General features: G+C 33.6%; 1 protein-coding gene across 2 annotated transcripts; it reads right to left on the bottom strand.

The window, feature by feature from the left end:
* Window positions 1-730: 730 nt before the first annotated feature.
* On the bottom strand, window positions 731-7,553 carry LOC146540582 (uncharacterized). 2 transcript variants are annotated; one of them, XM_085200896.1, is made up of 7 exons: window positions 7,395-7,553; window positions 4,979-5,157; window positions 4,477-4,630; window positions 3,645-3,762; window positions 2,810-2,941; window positions 1,473-1,686; window positions 731-982 (listed from the first exon to the last, which is right to left on the bottom strand). In XM_085200896.1, the coding sequence occupies exons 1-7, from the start codon at window positions 7,415-7,417 to the stop codon at window positions 828-830; spliced, it is 975 nt and encodes a 324-aa protein (XP_085057022.1). In that variant the 5' UTR covers window positions 7,418-7,553; the 3' UTR covers window positions 731-827. The 2 variants fall into 2 exon arrangements, with proteins under 2 accessions (XP_085057022.1, XP_085057031.1); XM_085200905.1 differs by lacking the exon at window positions 2,810-2,941.
* Between the last annotated feature and the right edge of the window lie 11,454 nt (window positions 7,554-19,007).

Genomic DNA, 19,007 nt, shown 5'->3' with positions numbered 1-19,007 from the left:
TTTTATATTTTATATTAATATTTTAAATTTATTTAATATTTTATTTTTTTCTTCATGCCTTTTCCTCATAGCTTAGTAAGTATTGTCAAACGTCTAGACTCTACGTCCTCTAGTTTCAATTCAATTTCGCCTTGGTAGCACAAAACGCGGCGTTGACTTCCGTCAAGGAAGTTAATAAGCAATTTCTTGTAAATTCGGCGGTTATTAGGTTCCCTCGTTTGCATCAGGTTCCCTCTATTACCCTGATATACATTACGTTTGTAATTATACGTTATCGTGATGAAAGTAAACTGAAGAATATTATAATATTTGACTATAAACTTATACAATATTTAAATAAATATAGAAAGTAGGTCAATTTTTGTAAAGATTTCGAAAACGCCAGGTCATGTTGTTAATGCTCATAAAAAAATTATTGTTTAAAATAAACTAAACAAAAATCTGACTGCATAAGCTAAAAAATATATGAATTTGTTTTATTATGGTATTTATTTACGATATCTCATTCTAAATTACTTTTAAAAATACTTTTATTACCTTTTTTGTGAGCTTTTAAAAAACTTCATTTTGATATCTCACTGACTCCTTTTTAAGTTTCATCATCTTTTAGAAACAGCACTATATAAATTTTGAAATTGAAATTGTATCCTCTTAGACCTATATATGTATATACAACCTTGAAAAAACGTTGAAAAGATATTTCAAATATTATAGAGAAAGCAGTCAATAATATGGTTAAGATTTTAGTTTTTTTATATTTAAAAAAAAAAAACATTACAAAAACATGTCTAAAAACACAATTTTCCTGTTTTTTTGCATATTTTTTTTTAATCTACCGCCAGTTTTTTAAATGAGCCAGGCATTCCTAAGTATTCTTCGTTGAACTTAAACGAACTCCGCTTAGACTCGTCGCTGACGAGTTTATTGGTATTTTCTACGATCTGTCTGGCTTCTTCTGAAGTAAAACACTCTTGCCAGAGTTCTGGAAAATAAAGACAATTTTTCAGTTATTACCTTATAAGGCTATCGTAGCTCTGGGGAACAACGATTGAGAATAAAAGCGATGAATGTGGGTTCGATTTCCATACTGGAAATTGTTTATATTTGAAACTAGTCGTCACCAGCAACTTTGTTTGCTGTTCTTTGGACATTAAGACTGGAAAATATAGGTTTAATCCACTCTTGCTGCTCCCGGCTGTCTTGAGGCCGTCGTGACGCAGCGGCACAAGGGTGTGATTGTAACGCGACGGTTGCGGGTTCGATCCCCACTCGAGGAAGTGAAATATTTATTTACGTTTATATTTCCATTTCTTCGCTGTGATGTCGAGGCAAAGCGCGGCGTTGAGTTCTGCCACTCAACACGCAATGCTTCCAGAATTCGGCAGAAAGTGGGAAAGTGTCTTAACACTAGGTTCCCTCTGCCTACCCTGCTGTGTGCGGGATACAGCGTGAAGCCGATTTTATTTTCTTACCGGACAATTTTTCAACACTTAAACTGTTGCCAGCATAATTTTCTGGTATAATATCTTTAGGTATAGCCTTATGTAGATCTTCGTAAGTGCTGTGGACATGGAGCCTTCCAACCAGATTCTCTCTCAGAGCCTGTTTAAGTATAGTTATTAAGGTGTCCACGAATGATGGTGCATTCACTATGTGGATACTGTTTATTTTAACGCCGTAACAACCCTGGGAATTGTTAAAGATTATTTAATCGATGTTAGAAATATATATTTCTATATGAATCTTCTTCTTTATATAATTAAATGGGAATTCCAATTAATTTAATTGATGTAAGAGATCTAAAGAATTATTAAGTAAAACGTGTATGCACACGTTTTATAAGCATTATGTTATTCACAGAGTCAAAGAGAAATGAAAATGTGGTGCTGGTAATGCTAAGTAATATAAACTAGCTAATTTTTCTTGCTTTGCTCAAATCTATTTCTTTTTTTGCAGCTTCCTGCTGCATCATAAAATACTCCATTCTCCATTTTCCGTGCGATTGTAAACGCGAAGGTTGTGGGTTCAATTTCCGCTCTGGAGAATATTTAATATATTCAATTCCTCGCTCTGGTAACGGGTCCAAGAGTGTCATTGAGGTCCTCCACTCAACACGCAATACCTCGAGAATTCGATGGAAAAAGGTAACGTAGGTGTCTTACTGGGAACGGAGTGTCTATGAACAGTATTTGTAGGATATATCTCTGCAATTCAAAGTCAACATAAACAATTAGAACCCTGAAGTATACCTCGTACTAATTGGTACTAGAAGACTACGTTTTGGTCAAATCTATTGCAGATTTACTCGTATTATATACATATTTCTACGACTAGAACCTCACTAATTGGCATTTTCCACTAATATTCTAGAAGATATAAGAATATATGTATTTTTATTGTAAAATATTCGAAGTTAGTATGTGTGTAATTTAAAAATGTATTTTTTTTCAAAGAGAATATGAAATGAATAATAATTTAAAATGAACATTTAGTGAAAAGGAGTCTAATGTTAGTAGTAAGGCACTCCGGTCCCCACTTTCCGCCAATTTCTGGATTGTCTGTTGAGTGGCGGAAAATAATAAATATTTCATAACCTCGGGTGGGAATCGAACCCATAATCTCGCGCATTTACAGACACACACTTCTAGTACATAGAATATTATACAGCAAATAAGTATTTTATTGCACAAGAAATAATAATACGCGAATTGTATAATTAGCATGTATTTTTACACGTTTTCATATATTTGCAAAAACATGATTAATGTATAATTTGTATAAATAAATAAATTCATAAAAATATATATACCAAACTTAGAATCTCTCCTTTTTTTATGATCATTGGATTAAATTTTGTTATATCGTTAAAACCCAAATTCTTTAAATCCACTATGAACGTCTCTGATAAGTTATAATCGAAATGCAGTCTGTAATCAGCTAACTAAAAAAATATTAATAAAATTAAAATATTTCATAATAATTAGAATATTTCCTATGGGGAACGGAGTGTCTTGACACTAGGTTCCCTCTGTGTGCGGGATACAGCGTGAAACTGATTTTTTTTTTAGAATATTTCTTAGATCAAAAAAATATATCAGAAATATGATTTCAGATTTTTAGCGATATTACTTCTAAATCACTACAATCTTTGCTATAGAGTAGGGGTAAAGAATGTAGGGTTGTTGGTTATAGGATCCTAAATTAACAGTATTAGACACGGTATATTAGTAGTGATGTGATCACTGCGGGAATCGGGATGGGAACCTAGTGTCGAAACACTGCGCTCTCCGCTTTTCACCTGAACTCGGAATATTGTTTGTCGAGTATCGGAATCCTAGGCTATTATACTCTAGTATGGAGAAATTAAAATATGACATTAAATATTATGTGTTTCTTATTTTAGAAAGTGATATTGGTATCGTCTTTTTTATATAGAGGAGAGTGATTGCAAAGTAACAATGTTTGAACTAGTTTCTATGTTTTTTTTTCCATTTATTAAAGTGTTATTCCACACTTAATGAAGGAAAATACGATCCGAATCAACGACGTCCTTGGACGGTTTCCAAGAGTCACAGGTTCAAATCCCGATACGTTCAATTTTTGTATGTTTACTAAAAAGTAATTTATACGTTCTTTATACTTACCATGAAATAATATCGTACGAATGTTAGAAAATTGAAATCATCCCATTTGCCAGTTGCAAATTGAATTACAATGACCCTCGACTGTTCTTCCGTTAATTTAGGCATTACTACGAATTTTCTATATGAAACAAAAATAACATCAATTGAGAATTTGAGGAACGAACGAGAAGTAGGAGAATTTGAACTGTATACGTCAGGTGGTGGGTTTGATTCTACTTGAGAAAATGGAATATTTAATATTTCCCTCGCTCTGGGAACGAGGCAAACTCCAAAGTTCGATAGAAAGTGAGGAACGGTAGTGTTTTAATGGCACCAAAGAGCTGGTTTGGTTGCCTAAGTTGATAGAAGGATTTTATTGAGGGAAATGCTAAAAAGTATTAAATTAACTTTAATAAAGGAACTCTTTTTTATACAATAGAAGTTTGTATTATAATCTTAGAAACTGAATTTGTCTCAATTGTAATAATTTATCATCATCACACTTAAAAGTGAGACGTAACTTGGGTAACACTAAAATAATATGTTACAAGTGCATTGGGGCAGATCTGAAGTTGAAGCCAGGGCCTTGGGCGTAGGAAGAGAGCGGGGTCGGATGGTCGGTGCCCACCCCAGATTATATCTAAATTAGTAAAACGACGTTTACACGAAGACTTCAAAACAATGGCCCAGCGTTGAATTCCACCACTCAACACGTAATGTCTCGAAAGATTCGGCAAAAAGTGAGGAACGGAGTATTTTAAGGCTAGGCTAGGAAGCTTAGGTTCCCTCTGCCTACCATGCCATATGTGGGATACATCGTGAAGATGATTTTTTTTTTAATATTTAAACATACATGTTCTCTAAAAGTTTATTAAATTCACCAATTGACTTGTTAAGAGTTAATTCAGACATCATTCCTCTGATTGTAAATAGTTTTTCAATTATATTTTTAGTTGCCTCTACTGATCCTTTGGCTATCAAGTAAATGCGTTCCAAAATTTCACGATCTAAAAAAAAGATTTACATACAAATATTTTAATTAACTTTTATTATAATTTCTTCAGGAAATTGTAAAAACTGTTTATAGAAATTTTATTTAAATATTAACCTTACAGAATAGCTGTTATACATATTGTATCGCATATTATTATTTTTATTTAACTTCTCGCTATATCCCACTCATAGCAGGGTGGGAACCTAGTATAAATATTACTATTATCGATTACTTAAGGCATTCGTCGTTACTATATCGCTATAATGAAAATTAATTCATTTCCCGAGTGCGAATCGAACCCATAACTCCTATCCTCCTATAACATTGTATGTTATACTATTTTACTTAAAAAAAAACTTACGCAAGTATTTCATGGCTTCAACTAAGTGTTCTTGCTTTTTTCCCCATTCCTCAATAATTTCCATGTCTTGTAATATTGCATTTTCATCGATACCGTAGAATTTTCGCACTTTTTCCATTTCATCTTCACTTACTTCTAGAAGCGAATGTTTTGGTGCGTGTTTCATTCTATCTTTATATCTAGAAAAAATAAGGAAAGATACTGGAGGAAGGTCATCTTAAACAAACATGAGGACCCTCCGAAGGGCATGAATGAAGAGGTTGATGACAGTGGACGAGGTGAAAGAGGTATGTAGAGACCGTAGCATTTGGCGCTCCGTTCTCCCTGACTATCCAGCTAGGGATATGGCTTGAAGCAATATATGTATGTATGTATATTATTGATTCTTTAAATTAATTTCTAGAATAAATATAATCCAATGTTCATGGTTAAAATTCACTTTATATGAATATATATTTGTTAAAACTCTATCAAAATCTATAAAATCCTTTTTTAAATCCAAATAATAAATATATTTATTTTTAAATTTAATAAGATTACAATGTAACAATCAAAGTAATTAAATCAATGATAAATGTATGACATTCAAGATAATAGAATAGATATAGATTATTTCAATAATAAACATTATTAGAACGCGCCGTCGCGGCGGCAAAGGGACGGTAAACATGACTGTCGTCGGTTCGATTCCCAATCGGAAGAACGAACTATTTTTATTTTTATTGAGGCAAAGCGCGCCGTTGATTTTCGCCATTTATCGGACTGTTAACACTATGTTCGAGGGAACATGAATTTATTAAAACAAATTCTAAATATAAAATCAAATTAAATCAGCTTCACGCTGTATCCCGCACAGTAGGGGAGGCAGAGGGAACCTAGTGTTAAAACACTCCGTTCCCCACTTTCTACCGAATTCTGAAGGCATTGCGTGTTGGGTGGCAGAACTCAACGCCGCGGCTTGCCTCGACACCATAGCGAAGCAGCATCATCTCCTCAAGTGGGGATCGAACCCACAACCAGTCGGTTTTACAGGCACACTTTGTTCCCTTACACCATAATTGGCATCAAAAAATTCTAAAATTTATTCATACTTATATTGTTTTATTTATTTGAAATTGTATGAAAACTGTCAATACAATTTTGTCCGCTACTGCTTTGTGACATTTCCCATAACTGAATATCCCATAGATTTTATACTCTTCATAGAATTTAATATATAACATTCCTGCGAGTGTTAATGGTTTTGAATATCTATTGAACTATAGAACTAACTGACGCGTATAAATACGCCATAGCCAAGGTATGTGAAAATATATAGTAGTGTATGTTATATTTATTTATTTATTTAGTGTATTATTTTAGGTTATTATTTCAAAAAAGAACTAAAAAAAGCATTCTGAACTTCTTCTCCATAAAAGCGATAACTGTGCCATATTTCATACTTTTCCTTCCTCATAATTTTCGTATTACACCAACAGTATTTCAGGCATTTTACAGGTGAGCCTAAATAATGTCACTTATATTATTTCCTAGCTAGGAAAACTAGTATCAAAACATTCTGTTCTCCTTTCTTTGCGGAAATTTTTAAGATTGCGTTCTAGATTGCGAAATTAAACGCCGCAATGCCACCAATATATATATTTTCTTATATATCTATATTGTCTTCACACTGGTTCCGGCACATATAAGGCTACACGGAGGGAACCTAAGGACGTAGTGTTAAGTCACATTGAACCCCACTACCCTAACACGCTTGTGCCCCTCCATCACAACTGACCTCAATTAGAATAATTAAAAAAAGAAAATCAACATATCTAATCTATTTACATACAATGACAACTTGCAACAAAGTAACAATAATTGAATACAGTGTTAATTACTGATATAATATATCAATAGTACTCAATTATTTGATATACTATAGTATATAAAGATTTGTCTGTATGTATATTTATAATATTAATTTAATATAGTATTTATATTTACGCACACAGCAGGATTGGCACAGGCAGTGGAAACCTAGTGTTGAGACACTCGTCCCCCAATTTCTGCCGAATTTTGGAGGCATTGTATGTTGAGTGGCAGAACTCAACGAATGCAAACGCGACATGTTCTATGTTCGAATCCCACTCGAGGAAATGAAATATTTATTATCTTTATTCTTCGCTCTGGTGTCGAAGCAAAAGCGCGGCGTTCAGTTCCGCCACTTATAACGATGTCTCCAGAATTCAACGGAAAGTGAGCAGAGTGTTTTAACACTAGATACGCCCTGCCTATCCTGTATATGCGGGATACAGCGTGAAACTAAAAAATAACCGGAAAAATAGAGGGCGAAATACAATATTTGTCTTTTAGAGAAGAGAATTTAAAATTGAATCCTTTATATATTACGTATTGTAAATTGGAAATCACTTACGTTTCTCCCCGAAGTCGAAGCATAATAAATAAAATTATAACACTAAATATATCGTTTATATATCACTAAATATATTATATTTTACTAGTACGATGTTTATATTGTGAAAGAAATATTTCAAATATATAAGTAATTGTATATTTTCAATGCTTTTTATCACAGAGTATCGCCTTATCTGATTACATACGTACATCTACTCAGTAGTTGTGCTAGTAATAAAAATAATATATACAAAAACAAATTCTACTGTAATATTATTGTTATCATCGACAACGACGAAAATATCATCTTTAGTTTGCGAGATATCAACTGGTGACAGACGGACAGACAGACTGAAAGAAGAACGGAGACTTGTTATATCTACGCACTCTTGAAAAAAAAAAATCTTGCTTTATATGGAAACAATCAAGGTTATATTATAAAACTAACTTTTACCTGTGACTTTACCCATCAGTGAAGAGACCACAGCCAATTCGAGTGAACGGAGTGTTTTAACACTAAGTTCCCTCTGCCTAATCTATAATATGCGGGATACAGCGTGAAGCTGAAAAAAAATAGAAATAACTAAGAGTTGTGTATTAGCCATGACTTATATTCTAAGTGCCATAGATAACTCTGACCGGAGAGAGAGTGAGTTAAAATTGAAAAGAGAAAAAAATGAGCATAATGAAATTCTTTTTCTATATAAATGGATACAAAAAAATATTCTATCAATTGAAAATAAGTTCATAGAATAAGTGCATTTGACCAAACCAACTATTCAATTTTATAATATTAGTATAGATGATTTAAAATGTTTACATAAATATGTAATCATTCCGTCATTAGATACTATCGTACCAATTATACTGAACAAAAATACAATAAAATTATTATTTTTTTCTCTTTAAATACCTAAGTGTATATTTTTTTCTATAGGTTAGTTTTATTGTTATTTTTGATCCTTCTCAATTCCCATATAAAAATAGTTTATTAAATAACATTTTAAATATGAACACGCTTTTAGTAATTCGACTTATAGCTGACCGGAACCAGAATATTTGATTAATAAATTAAGATATGGTGGTAGTAACAAATTCAAGACATTTCGTGTTGCAGCGGAACTCAACGCCGTGCGTTGCCAGAACGGAAATATGAAATAAATTGTGTCTATCCCCAAACTGGAGATCGACACAGATATTGTGTATACTTTTACAGTATTTTTCTTATTATCTAATATTCAGGCTTTTAAATTTCCTTCTATTGCTATAAATAGAACATAGTTTCTTTTATTAGGCATTAGCATTTGAAACAATATATAACATTTTCAATATCATCATCATCATCATCATCAGCCTGTCCTCGTCCACTGCTGGACATAGGCCTCTCTAATGGCACGCCACTGAGCTCGATCTTCAATTCTTCAATATCAATATCCAATATTGTTCCCAATAAAAGGTTTTTTGTGTGTTATTAGAATATTTACGCATATATGTACGCTGATTTTCGGCTTTGTGAAATCAATCTCGAATTTGAAAGAGCGTCCAATCAGCTCGATCCCAATAAGAATGAGGATTTCGTTGAATACAAATTTATATTCGAATGGTAAATGAATGAAATGGTAGGTGCTTATTAAACAATAACTTTTCTAAGGTCTTGGAGGTAAGAAAAATATAGGTACTTATCTTAATATTTCATATATAATTTCTGAGGCAAAGATTGTTTTTTATTTCCCCTAGCCTGTACTGTCCTATTGTTGGGCAATTCCTCCCTCCACTTCTTCCACTCTGGTCTATTTCGCGTTATTGAGCCCCAGTCGGGCTTGTAATGGTCCAGCTCGTCTCGCCATCTCCGTTCTACCAATACTCCTTTTAGAGTTCGGAATCCAGCTGGTAGAAGATTTCGCCCAAGACTCTTCAGGCATGCGGCAGACGTGTCCAGCCCAGTGCCATTTCAGCGTAGCGGCTTTCATACCCACGTCAGCCATTTTTGTGCGAGAACGCAGTTGGGTGTTTCGGATTTTATAGATGAGGTATGGATAATTACAAAAATAATACTTATTCCATAGCAAACGCTACCTAACTGTTTAAAGAGAATTGTAAATTTTATTGCATTTCCCTACATACTCGTATGTATGCTGGAGCTAGATCAGCATTAGTCTCGCTGATTTCCAGCTCATGAATCTCAATTCGACGTCGCAGTAAACGATGCCTGTACTGTATTCCTTTGTCATTGTTATTTACTATGGCATACATTTGAGGAAATTTACATGAGATGGGTTTTTTCTTATAAGAGTTAAATAGAGAGAAATTATAGTGATTTTTATTGAAACAATTGGTTTATGGGTCTAGAGTTTTATTTGTTTTGTTGATTACTTATAAGGTTTCTATTCTTATCATTTTTGGGGTATTATTTGTATGCATGTCAGGTTTCGAAAAAATCAAAAGAATAATAAAATATTAAAAGGTAGTGAAGAAAATTTGCTATAAGTTTCTACGAGGCGACCTAACTACAAAATAAACAGTTAAGTGCGAGTTGGACTCGTATACCGTTCCGTGACAATTTCAGTAATTAAAATAACTAAATTGAATGTAAACGGGAAGTACGATTCATAAAAAATTGCAAGCTTAAGTTTGCATTCGTATGCGATCATTCTGTATGAAATGAACTACAATTATAAACTTGTAATTTTTTCCTATGAAATATCTATAAATTTTTACGTTTTGGATTTTTTCTTAATTTGTAACTAACTTTTTGCCAAATTTCATAGATTTTGAGCGCACAGTTAATTTCATTTATTCTCGACAAATGGACAACAAATTGATCCTATAAGTCTTTCGTTTCTCCCTTTTGAGGTACGAAACCCTAAAAATATAATAATATAACGAAATCTAAAAACATACATATATATACGCAACATATACGTTCTTATTAGGTACACGCCAGGTCAGCATTATACCCATTCCAACTCATGAATTTGAATGCGACGACGACGCAGCAGATGACGCCTTTATTTGCCCTTATTATTTATTTTCTACTTCGTTCTACGAACTTTAGCCTTATTGTTATTAAATTTCGCGAGCCGATTCCGTTGTAGCCATTCAATTTCATTATAATCAATTTTATAATCTAGATTTCAATGGAAAATTCTATTATATAGTTTAATATTTATTAAGGACATCTATGTATTCATCAGCTACAAATATTTTCATTTAGGCTGAAAATTAATTAAATTTATCGGAAATATATCATGGCAGCGTTTCAATAAGCCTGTTCGTGTGAGTTTTGTTTTTAAAAAAAATCCAAATTAAATCAGCTTCACGCTGAATCCCGCACACAGCAGGATAGGCAGAGGGAACGTAGTGTTAAGACACTCCGTTCCCCAATTTCCGCCGAATTCTGGAGGCATCAGGTGTGTGGGGGGGGGGGGGGAGGTGTATTTTTGCTTTATTGTACACGTCCCTTCCATTAGGTTCAATCCAAATCGTAAATCAGTGTATTTGTGAAGCATAGCACCGCTTGCAATTTCACTATAAATGACAGGTGCCAGATTTGGGCGGGCTCGATTTGTGCATAATATTCAATTTCGTCCCGTCATATTTGACGAGTGTCCAACGGTGTTGAACTATCACGGCCAGATGGAATGTTTTTGTAATATGTATTTCACGCTTTATCAGGGTAGGCAGAGGTAACGTAGTGTTAGGGCACTCCCTTCCCCACTTTCCACCGAATTATGGAGGCATTGCTCCGACACCAGAGCGAACAAATGGAAATATAAACGTAAATAAATAATTCACTTCCTCGAGTGGGGATCGAACTCACAACCGTCACGTTACCGTCACACCCTTGTGCTCCTGCCCTTATTTACTTTTTTATTACTAAAAATTATAATCATATAACTTTAAATTTTCAATTACACGCTAAATTAAGCAATTTCCGCATAAAGGAAAATTTCCATACTAAAATAGATAATTTCAAACAAAACAGCGGAGATTATAAAGAAAATAACAGTGTAATATTTGCAAATAGTGATCTTCACGGTAGTTGGACGTGTTTTGCCCAAGTTTTCGAAGCTTCGCCTGTAAACGATGTAAGGCAAAAACTCTTAAGTTCAACTATGTAGCAGTTTTGCATCACAATTCCTCGTTAACTTCACTATCAGAGCTGTCCGCTGAGAAGTTAAAACAAAGCTTTGTGAATATTTGTTAGCTACTGTTTATTCTGATGGAGAATATTTTCTTATCAATTATTCTTTACTCCGGTTTCAACGATAAATTATTTTCCGTTAACGCCACGCGTCAGGTAGAAGAAGTCTAGTGTTAAGTTTCTCTGCTCCCCACATTCCATTGAGTTCTGGAGTTTCCCTCATTATCAGTGCGAGGGAATGAAAATATTGAATATTTTAATTCCGCGAATGAAAATCGAACCCATAAATAATCCTTTGTGTTTACATATACACCATTGTACACCTATAGAACGACTAGCCTCATTATTTAAATGAAATTTATAATAAAAAAAATTAATTAAATAATCACGACGTCCTAACACTCTGTTTAACAATTTCCATATAGAACAAAAAGTTGTATGCGGTATTTGAACCCACATTTCAAAACTTTAATTCCACCCTGTATATCCATGTATTTCTAAAAGCTCTCGTTAACACCTGAAAGCTCTCACCAAGAAGTTTAAAGTCCTTTACACAGTAACTTTTAACTAACAATGACATTAACAAATTGCTATACTTAATTAGAGACCTTACTTTCTACGTAGGAGGAGGAGGAGGAGGAGGACGAGTTTCAGTTGACCTAAGATCTAAGCTTAAAGTAGATGTGAGAAAAATATATTATATACAGGATAGGCAGGAACCTGGGAGCCAAGTGTTAAAACATTCCATTTCCTTTAAGACACTTCCTGTTTCCATTTTCCACCTGTTTTCTTTGCCTGACCACTAGAGCGAAGAGAGAATCCCCCAAGTGAGAATCGAACCCACGACCACCGAGTTCACAGTCAGACTCTTTTGCATCTGCGCCACGATGGTCTCAAATCAGATTGTTTTTCTAGCTTCATGCTGTATCCTGTACGTAGCAGGGTAGACAGAGGGAACATAGTGTTAAAACACTGCTACACACTTTCCGCCGAATTCTAGAGACACTAGAGCGAAGAAATGAAAATATTAATTAAAATAAAAATTTCATTTCCTTGAGTGGGAATCGAATCCACAACCTACCGCGTTTACACGATTGCCTCGGATTAGATTATAAAAGTAATTTATCCACCATTATCTCATAAACCTTGGTTTAATTAAAATATTAAACTTTGAAAGTTGTTTCGATGATGATACAATAGCTTATAGGAAATTAATTTACTTAGCGACGTTCTCTTCATTAGAGGTTTAATAAGATTTTTAACTATAACCGAATTGATGAAGCTTCGAAGGTTTTTTACATTGTGTTGTTGATAATGAAGTCAATATTTGTACAGAACAGAAGGAAGGACTAATTAAGGCCAGTCGTAGCGTGGGTTGTGAGTTCGATTCCGACTTAGATAAATCTTCTATATATATAAAATTGAAAGGTCACTCACTCATCACGAAATCTCAGAAACTACATGTGCTAGGAGTCTCAAATTTTGCATAGGAGTTACTTATAGGACGTAGGTGCTCGCTAAGACGAGAATTTACAATATTCGACTTCTAAGGGGTTGTTTTTGGGGTCGAAAGTTTGTATGAAACTTCGTTACTACAAATGCTAGGAGTCTCAAATTTTGCATAGACGTCACTAGGACGTAGTCATGGAGACAGAAATTAATAATAACAAAGGCCGCTAGTATTTAATATTTTCATTTCTTTGCTCTGGTGTCGATGCCTTGATTTCCGCAAAAAAATGAGAACAGAGTGTCATAACACTAGTTTTACTCTGCCTACCTTGCTATGTGCAGGATACAAGCTAAAAAAAATATGATGACGCTTATTAGGTCCGCCTAAAGAAAATTTATAATTTGCTTAATGTAATTGAACTTTTCCATCACCTTCCGGTGTCCAATTGCCCAATTTTGAAGATAAAATTATTTTCTCAAAGTTTCAAGTCAATTTTATTTAAATTAAATACAAGTGAAAGTAGTCCAAATTATGTTTTCAAAGTTCATACTAAATAGAAATTGTTGATTGTAATTTTTTATATTTCCTTGCACAGCAGAACAACGTCTGACTTTAATCACAAGGGCTATGGACTTGACCTGGAGTTTCTCCCAATACAAACTTTTCTTTCCCCGCCCTGAGGAACATTCTTTTTTTTTCGGCAGTGTTTCGGTCGATATGATATGGGAACCTTTAAATAGCACATCTACCTCCACCTTAAAGGCCGGCAACGCACCTGTAACTCCTCTGGTGTTGCATGAGTCGTAGGCACCGGTGATAACTTACCATCTGTGCACCCGAACGCTCGTTTGCCTTGTCCTTTTCCATAAAAAAAAACTCTGCATACAATTTCTCAAATGCCGGTGTCTTGGTTGAGTAGTTATGGCGTAACAGCGGAACCAACAAAATTATATTCCCTATTAATATTAATATAATTTAAGATACACCTTTAGCATTATAGAAATTGAAAAATAATTACCTTTAACCTTCATTAAGCGAACGAAATCAACTAACTAATCTAAAAAAATTAAAACACCGACACCAAATCGAATTCGTTTCCAATCAGCATGGAGAATAATATTCTGAAAATCCTCGTTTTCCAACGCTCGCTTATTCGTGCCAACAGAGAAATGTCGATGGAAAGTTCCTTTTTAAAATTCATGCCACGAAATTTATCGCATAGTGAATAATCCCTATGTTATGTATGTATTATAAATATAATCTGAGGGATTGCTAGCTAAAGCTAGTGATTTTTTTACAAGCTAAAAATATTATTGGGTAAGTGAAAGAAGATTTAACTCGACTGTAGCGAAGTCCTACATACCTAAATAAATTATAAATTAAATCAACTTCACGCTGTATCCCGCACACAACAGGGTAGACAGAGGGAACCTAGTGTTAAGACACTCATCTCCCCAAATAACACCAAATTCTGGAGGCATTGCATGTTAAGTAGCGGAACACAACGCCGTAGTTTGCCATGTTACTCCAGTAGCGAAGATGTGAAAAATATATACTTCATTTCCTGCAATGGGAATCGAACTCACATCCTGTCATGACCACAACCTACCACGTCTAGCCTCAGAGGATCTCAACGACCTAGTCAAGACCATCTAAAGCCAATCCTACTTCTATCACAATGACATTCTCTATATTCTGTATCAAATAGAAAATTGACCTAAGTACTTAACTCCTATCAGCCGTACTACGATAAAGGGTGCTATTAATTATACAAATGTACAACGAAGCTTAGCAGTTTCCTATAAAGGGTCTTTATTACGTTAAAACGGATCTCTAAATTGCTATTACCAATTCGGAGGCATTGTCCTCTAGATGGACAGTGTTAGGGCATTTTTAGAATATAGTTTAGTATTATATTGACAGTGTTCAAGAGATGGAAAGAAAGAGAAGAAAAGAATTGTAAAATAGGCAGGGAAACATCTTGGTTGACCTTCGAGAGTAAAGTATTGATGATACTGAAAGAAGTTCACGTAAAAGGCATGAGGAATCCCCAGAGGATATACGAAGAAGTTGATGGCTGCGGTTTGCAAAGGTCGTGGTGTTTGGTGCTACATTTTCATTTCATTCATTTCAAGATTACATATATTTATCGATTATACTTCTTTTAGAGGTTGTGGGTTTGATTCCCATTTGAGGAAATAAAATATTTAATATCTTCATTTATTCACTCCACGTCTCCCTAATACAGCAAGAAGCTGAAAAAAAAAAGAATATATTTTTAGTTTAAGACCATCATATTATATGTATAAAGTATATTATATATAAATTATGTTATTGTGATATTGTTAGTTTACCTCAATAAATCAAAAAAAAAAAAAAAAACATCCTGGCACAGTAAATCATTGTCTTATCACTAGATTCTCTATAACACTATGCATAAAATGCGTAGAGATTCAAAAGGTCTAACCATACTATTTCGTATGATAGTGTGAATATAGCCTAAATATGTTAGTGAGATACATATCGCGACCTAACGAGTGTCCATTCAAACCAGTACATACAGTAAGTAACAGGAATATATTATATGAAGTGGAAATATAAGTACTTATACTTAAGTAAATAAAAAACTTAAGTACTTATACTTAAGTAAATAAACTGAGGCCGTCTTGGCGCAGCGGCAAGGGTGTGACTGTAACGCGACAGTTGTGGGTTCGATTCCCACTCGAGGAAGTGAAGTATTTATTAACATTTATATTTTCATTTCTTCGCGGCGTCGATGCGTTGAATTCCGCCATTCAACAAACAATGCCTCCAGAATTAATTGGAAGGTGGGGAACGGAGTGTCTTAACACTAGGTTTCCTCTGTTAATTTTTTTTTATTTCTATTTATTTAAGTTGTGAACGGAGCGTACCTATATGCGGGATTAAAGCGTGAAATACCTTATAAATATATTTCTAGTGATAGTTAAATTAGTACAAATGAAGTCGATTAATAAAAATCTATATATATATATAAATCAACATATTAAATAAGGAAATAAAAGGAAGTTACATTGTGACAATAATATTAAAGGTTTCCGGTCAACGATCTTATTATTCGAAGGTAAATATACCGAAGGTTGTATGTGCAATTTAAATAAATAATAACTGTACCGGAAATCAGCCAAAATTGTGAATTTGTACCGAAAATTATAGAAACACTAGCGGCCCGCCCGCGGCTTCGCCTGCGTGAACTATGTTATTATTAATTTCTGTCTCCACGAGTACCTACGTCCTATAAGTGACGTCCATGCAAAGTTTGAGACTCCTAGCATTTGTAGTAACGAAGTTTCATACAAACTTTTAACCCCTTAGAAGTCAAAAATTACAAATTCCCGTCTTAGCGAGCACCTACGTCCTATAAGTAACTCCTATGCAAAATTTAAGATTCCTAGCACATGTAGTTTCTGAGATTTCGTGATGAGTGAGTGACCTTTCGATTTTATATATATAGATTAAGGCTGTGAATTATGAATTAGGTATTTAATTTAAATTTGCACACAATTTTACAATATTTGATGAATATTTTCTGTTAAAGTCTTTAAAAGAATAAATTATTTTTTTAATAATAGATAGATACTAGACGGATTAAAGAATAACCTCCTGCTAAATTAATATTTTATATGAATATAAAAAATATATTCTTATCTAATAGTAGGTGCAAGTAAAACTTAAAAAGATGCTTAAATAAGAAACCGAAAGTAAAGAAGTAGTTATAATAAATATAATGAAAAATGTAAACTAAAAAACTTGAACTAAATCAATGTAAACAGAAAATAAGTAGGTCTAACTATGCCGTAGAAATTAACTTAATCTTTTAAATATATTTTTTTTCTTAGATGGAAATAGAACCTATAACCGTATTATGCACAGTCGGATTTTCAACACAAAATCATCGAGACAGTAACTTAGAATTGTTAAAAAATATATCTAACTAATAATTCTTTTATTTTATACATTTGAAACTAAAATGTGACATGTAGATTCCCTTAGGGGAGTGTGAGGGTACAGGGAGAGGGTATATAAGGAGGGTGAACCAGAGAGGATTTCTTAGTTTGCGTAGATAGAAAAAATAAGAATATAAGTTTGGTAGTTCACGATAGTTAATTATAACCGTAGATTTACTTCGGCCGACCCAAAATTACATAGTTCTCTTACAATTAAAAAAAAATTGTAATTTAGTAGGAAATATTTTAACAAACTTTCCTCTTAAAGAGTAGATTGAAAGCCTTACTATCGCTAAATTCACGAGAATAAACTTTGGGAGCTAATTAAAATTTTCCAATGAGGGTTTGTACAGTGTGATAGGAGAGAGCGTTTTAGGTGAAAATTTCTCTAGTAACTAGAATTTTCTTTCAGACGCTATCATCAAGATAATTATGTTAAAGATATATTTAAGCAAATCAATATAGATATGAATACGTTTCTATATTATATTTACTTAAACTCACTTGAGGTCAGTCTGGCTCTAGTAGGTACTAGAAAGGATAATTTTAATATAATATTTTTTAACAATTCTCCTGTACTGCGCTTTGGAACCAAGACAATAGATTCATAATTATAATCATAAACTAGTTTCTGACATCAAATTTTATCTTAAATTTAAAGTAGACAAAAACTTATTATATTGTATTTTAACAAATGGAGGACAAAAAAATATTCTCACTATATGTTAACCTCATTAATATTTATAAGTTAGTAAATATATACATATTATATCTAATATATTACAAAAACATTTTAAATTTTATTTTTGTTTGTTTTTACCGCAAGTAGCGAGGGCTATTCTGCATTTTTCTGCTAATTTCGAATTTTTCAAGGAAATTCAAATGAATGATATTGAAAATATTCCGACTCAAATCAAATATTCTTAGTTATCTCGCATAACGAATGCTAAAACTATGCAATATTTTTTTGCTTCTCCCTATATCCCGCATAGCTGGGTAGGCAGTGCAGGCAGGTAAGACACTCCGGTACCAATAAGGCACTTCCTTTTCACACGTTTCTCTGAATTCTGAACCCTGCCTCGTTACCAGAAAAAAATAAAAATATTAAGCAGTATTTCAGGATCTCCTGGATAATATTTCTATACGACCATGAAATTAATATATTTTTAACACACAATAAATTACCCAAACGTAAATAATTTTAATGAATTTAACGCAATTTACAAAACGGAATATCAATCCGCTTCAGCTCTTCACCATACTCCAAGCCTGATCCTCGGATCTCAGCTGTGAGACCGGGATAACTTAGCAAGTTAACAACTTTCATAACATTTCTGAAAATCGTGTAAGTACAATGCCACTTATCACTAGAGGCAATCTATGTATTAAGCTAACTTATTTTGGTTTAATTAAGGGTTAATGTTTGTTATATACTATTGTGGATATAGTTTAAAAAAGAATTGAAGCCAGTCGTGGCATAGAAAATGTGGAGGAAAATTACGTTCAAAAAATGGTAATTATTGCATGTATTGTATCTACATGTCTACTAAAACAGTCTATTCCCAATTTTGTTCAGGTGGTGTGTTGATCGGCGAGAATAAACGCCTAGCTTTGCCCCAAAACGAGGAAATGGAGATTTAAAATATTTCATGTTCTTTTGTAGGGGATCTCTCAAACTAGCCTTTAACTTCCCCTTCGACATTGGGATTTTTACCCAATGAAAACCATACATGGTAGATTGTTAACCAAAATTGACGTTAACGTTTAATGGCGGAACTTAACGCCGCGCTAAGAAACAAAAATATATTTTTTTTAATTTCTTCGGATGGGAATCGAACCCACTACCTCTAGCTAGTAGCTCTTGTTTCCATCACACACTTTTTTAAAATTAATTATTATGATTGTTTCCCAAATCATAAATTATTATTTTTTTTTATGGTAAAAGGACAAGGCAAACGAGCGTTAGGGTCACCAGATGGTGATCACCGCCGCCCACGACCCCGTGCAGCACCAGAGGAGCTACAGGTGCGTTGCCGGCCTTTGAGGTGGAGA

Source organism: Heliconius melpomene, chromosome 2 (assembly GCF_056956725.1).
Source record: "Heliconius melpomene rosina isolate 202511_hmr_F chromosome 2, ASM5695672v1, whole genome shotgun sequence".
Taxonomy (NCBI): Eukaryota; Metazoa; Arthropoda; class Insecta; order Lepidoptera; family Nymphalidae; genus Heliconius; species Heliconius melpomene.
This window is presented reverse-complemented; position numbering and strand designations above follow the sequence as displayed.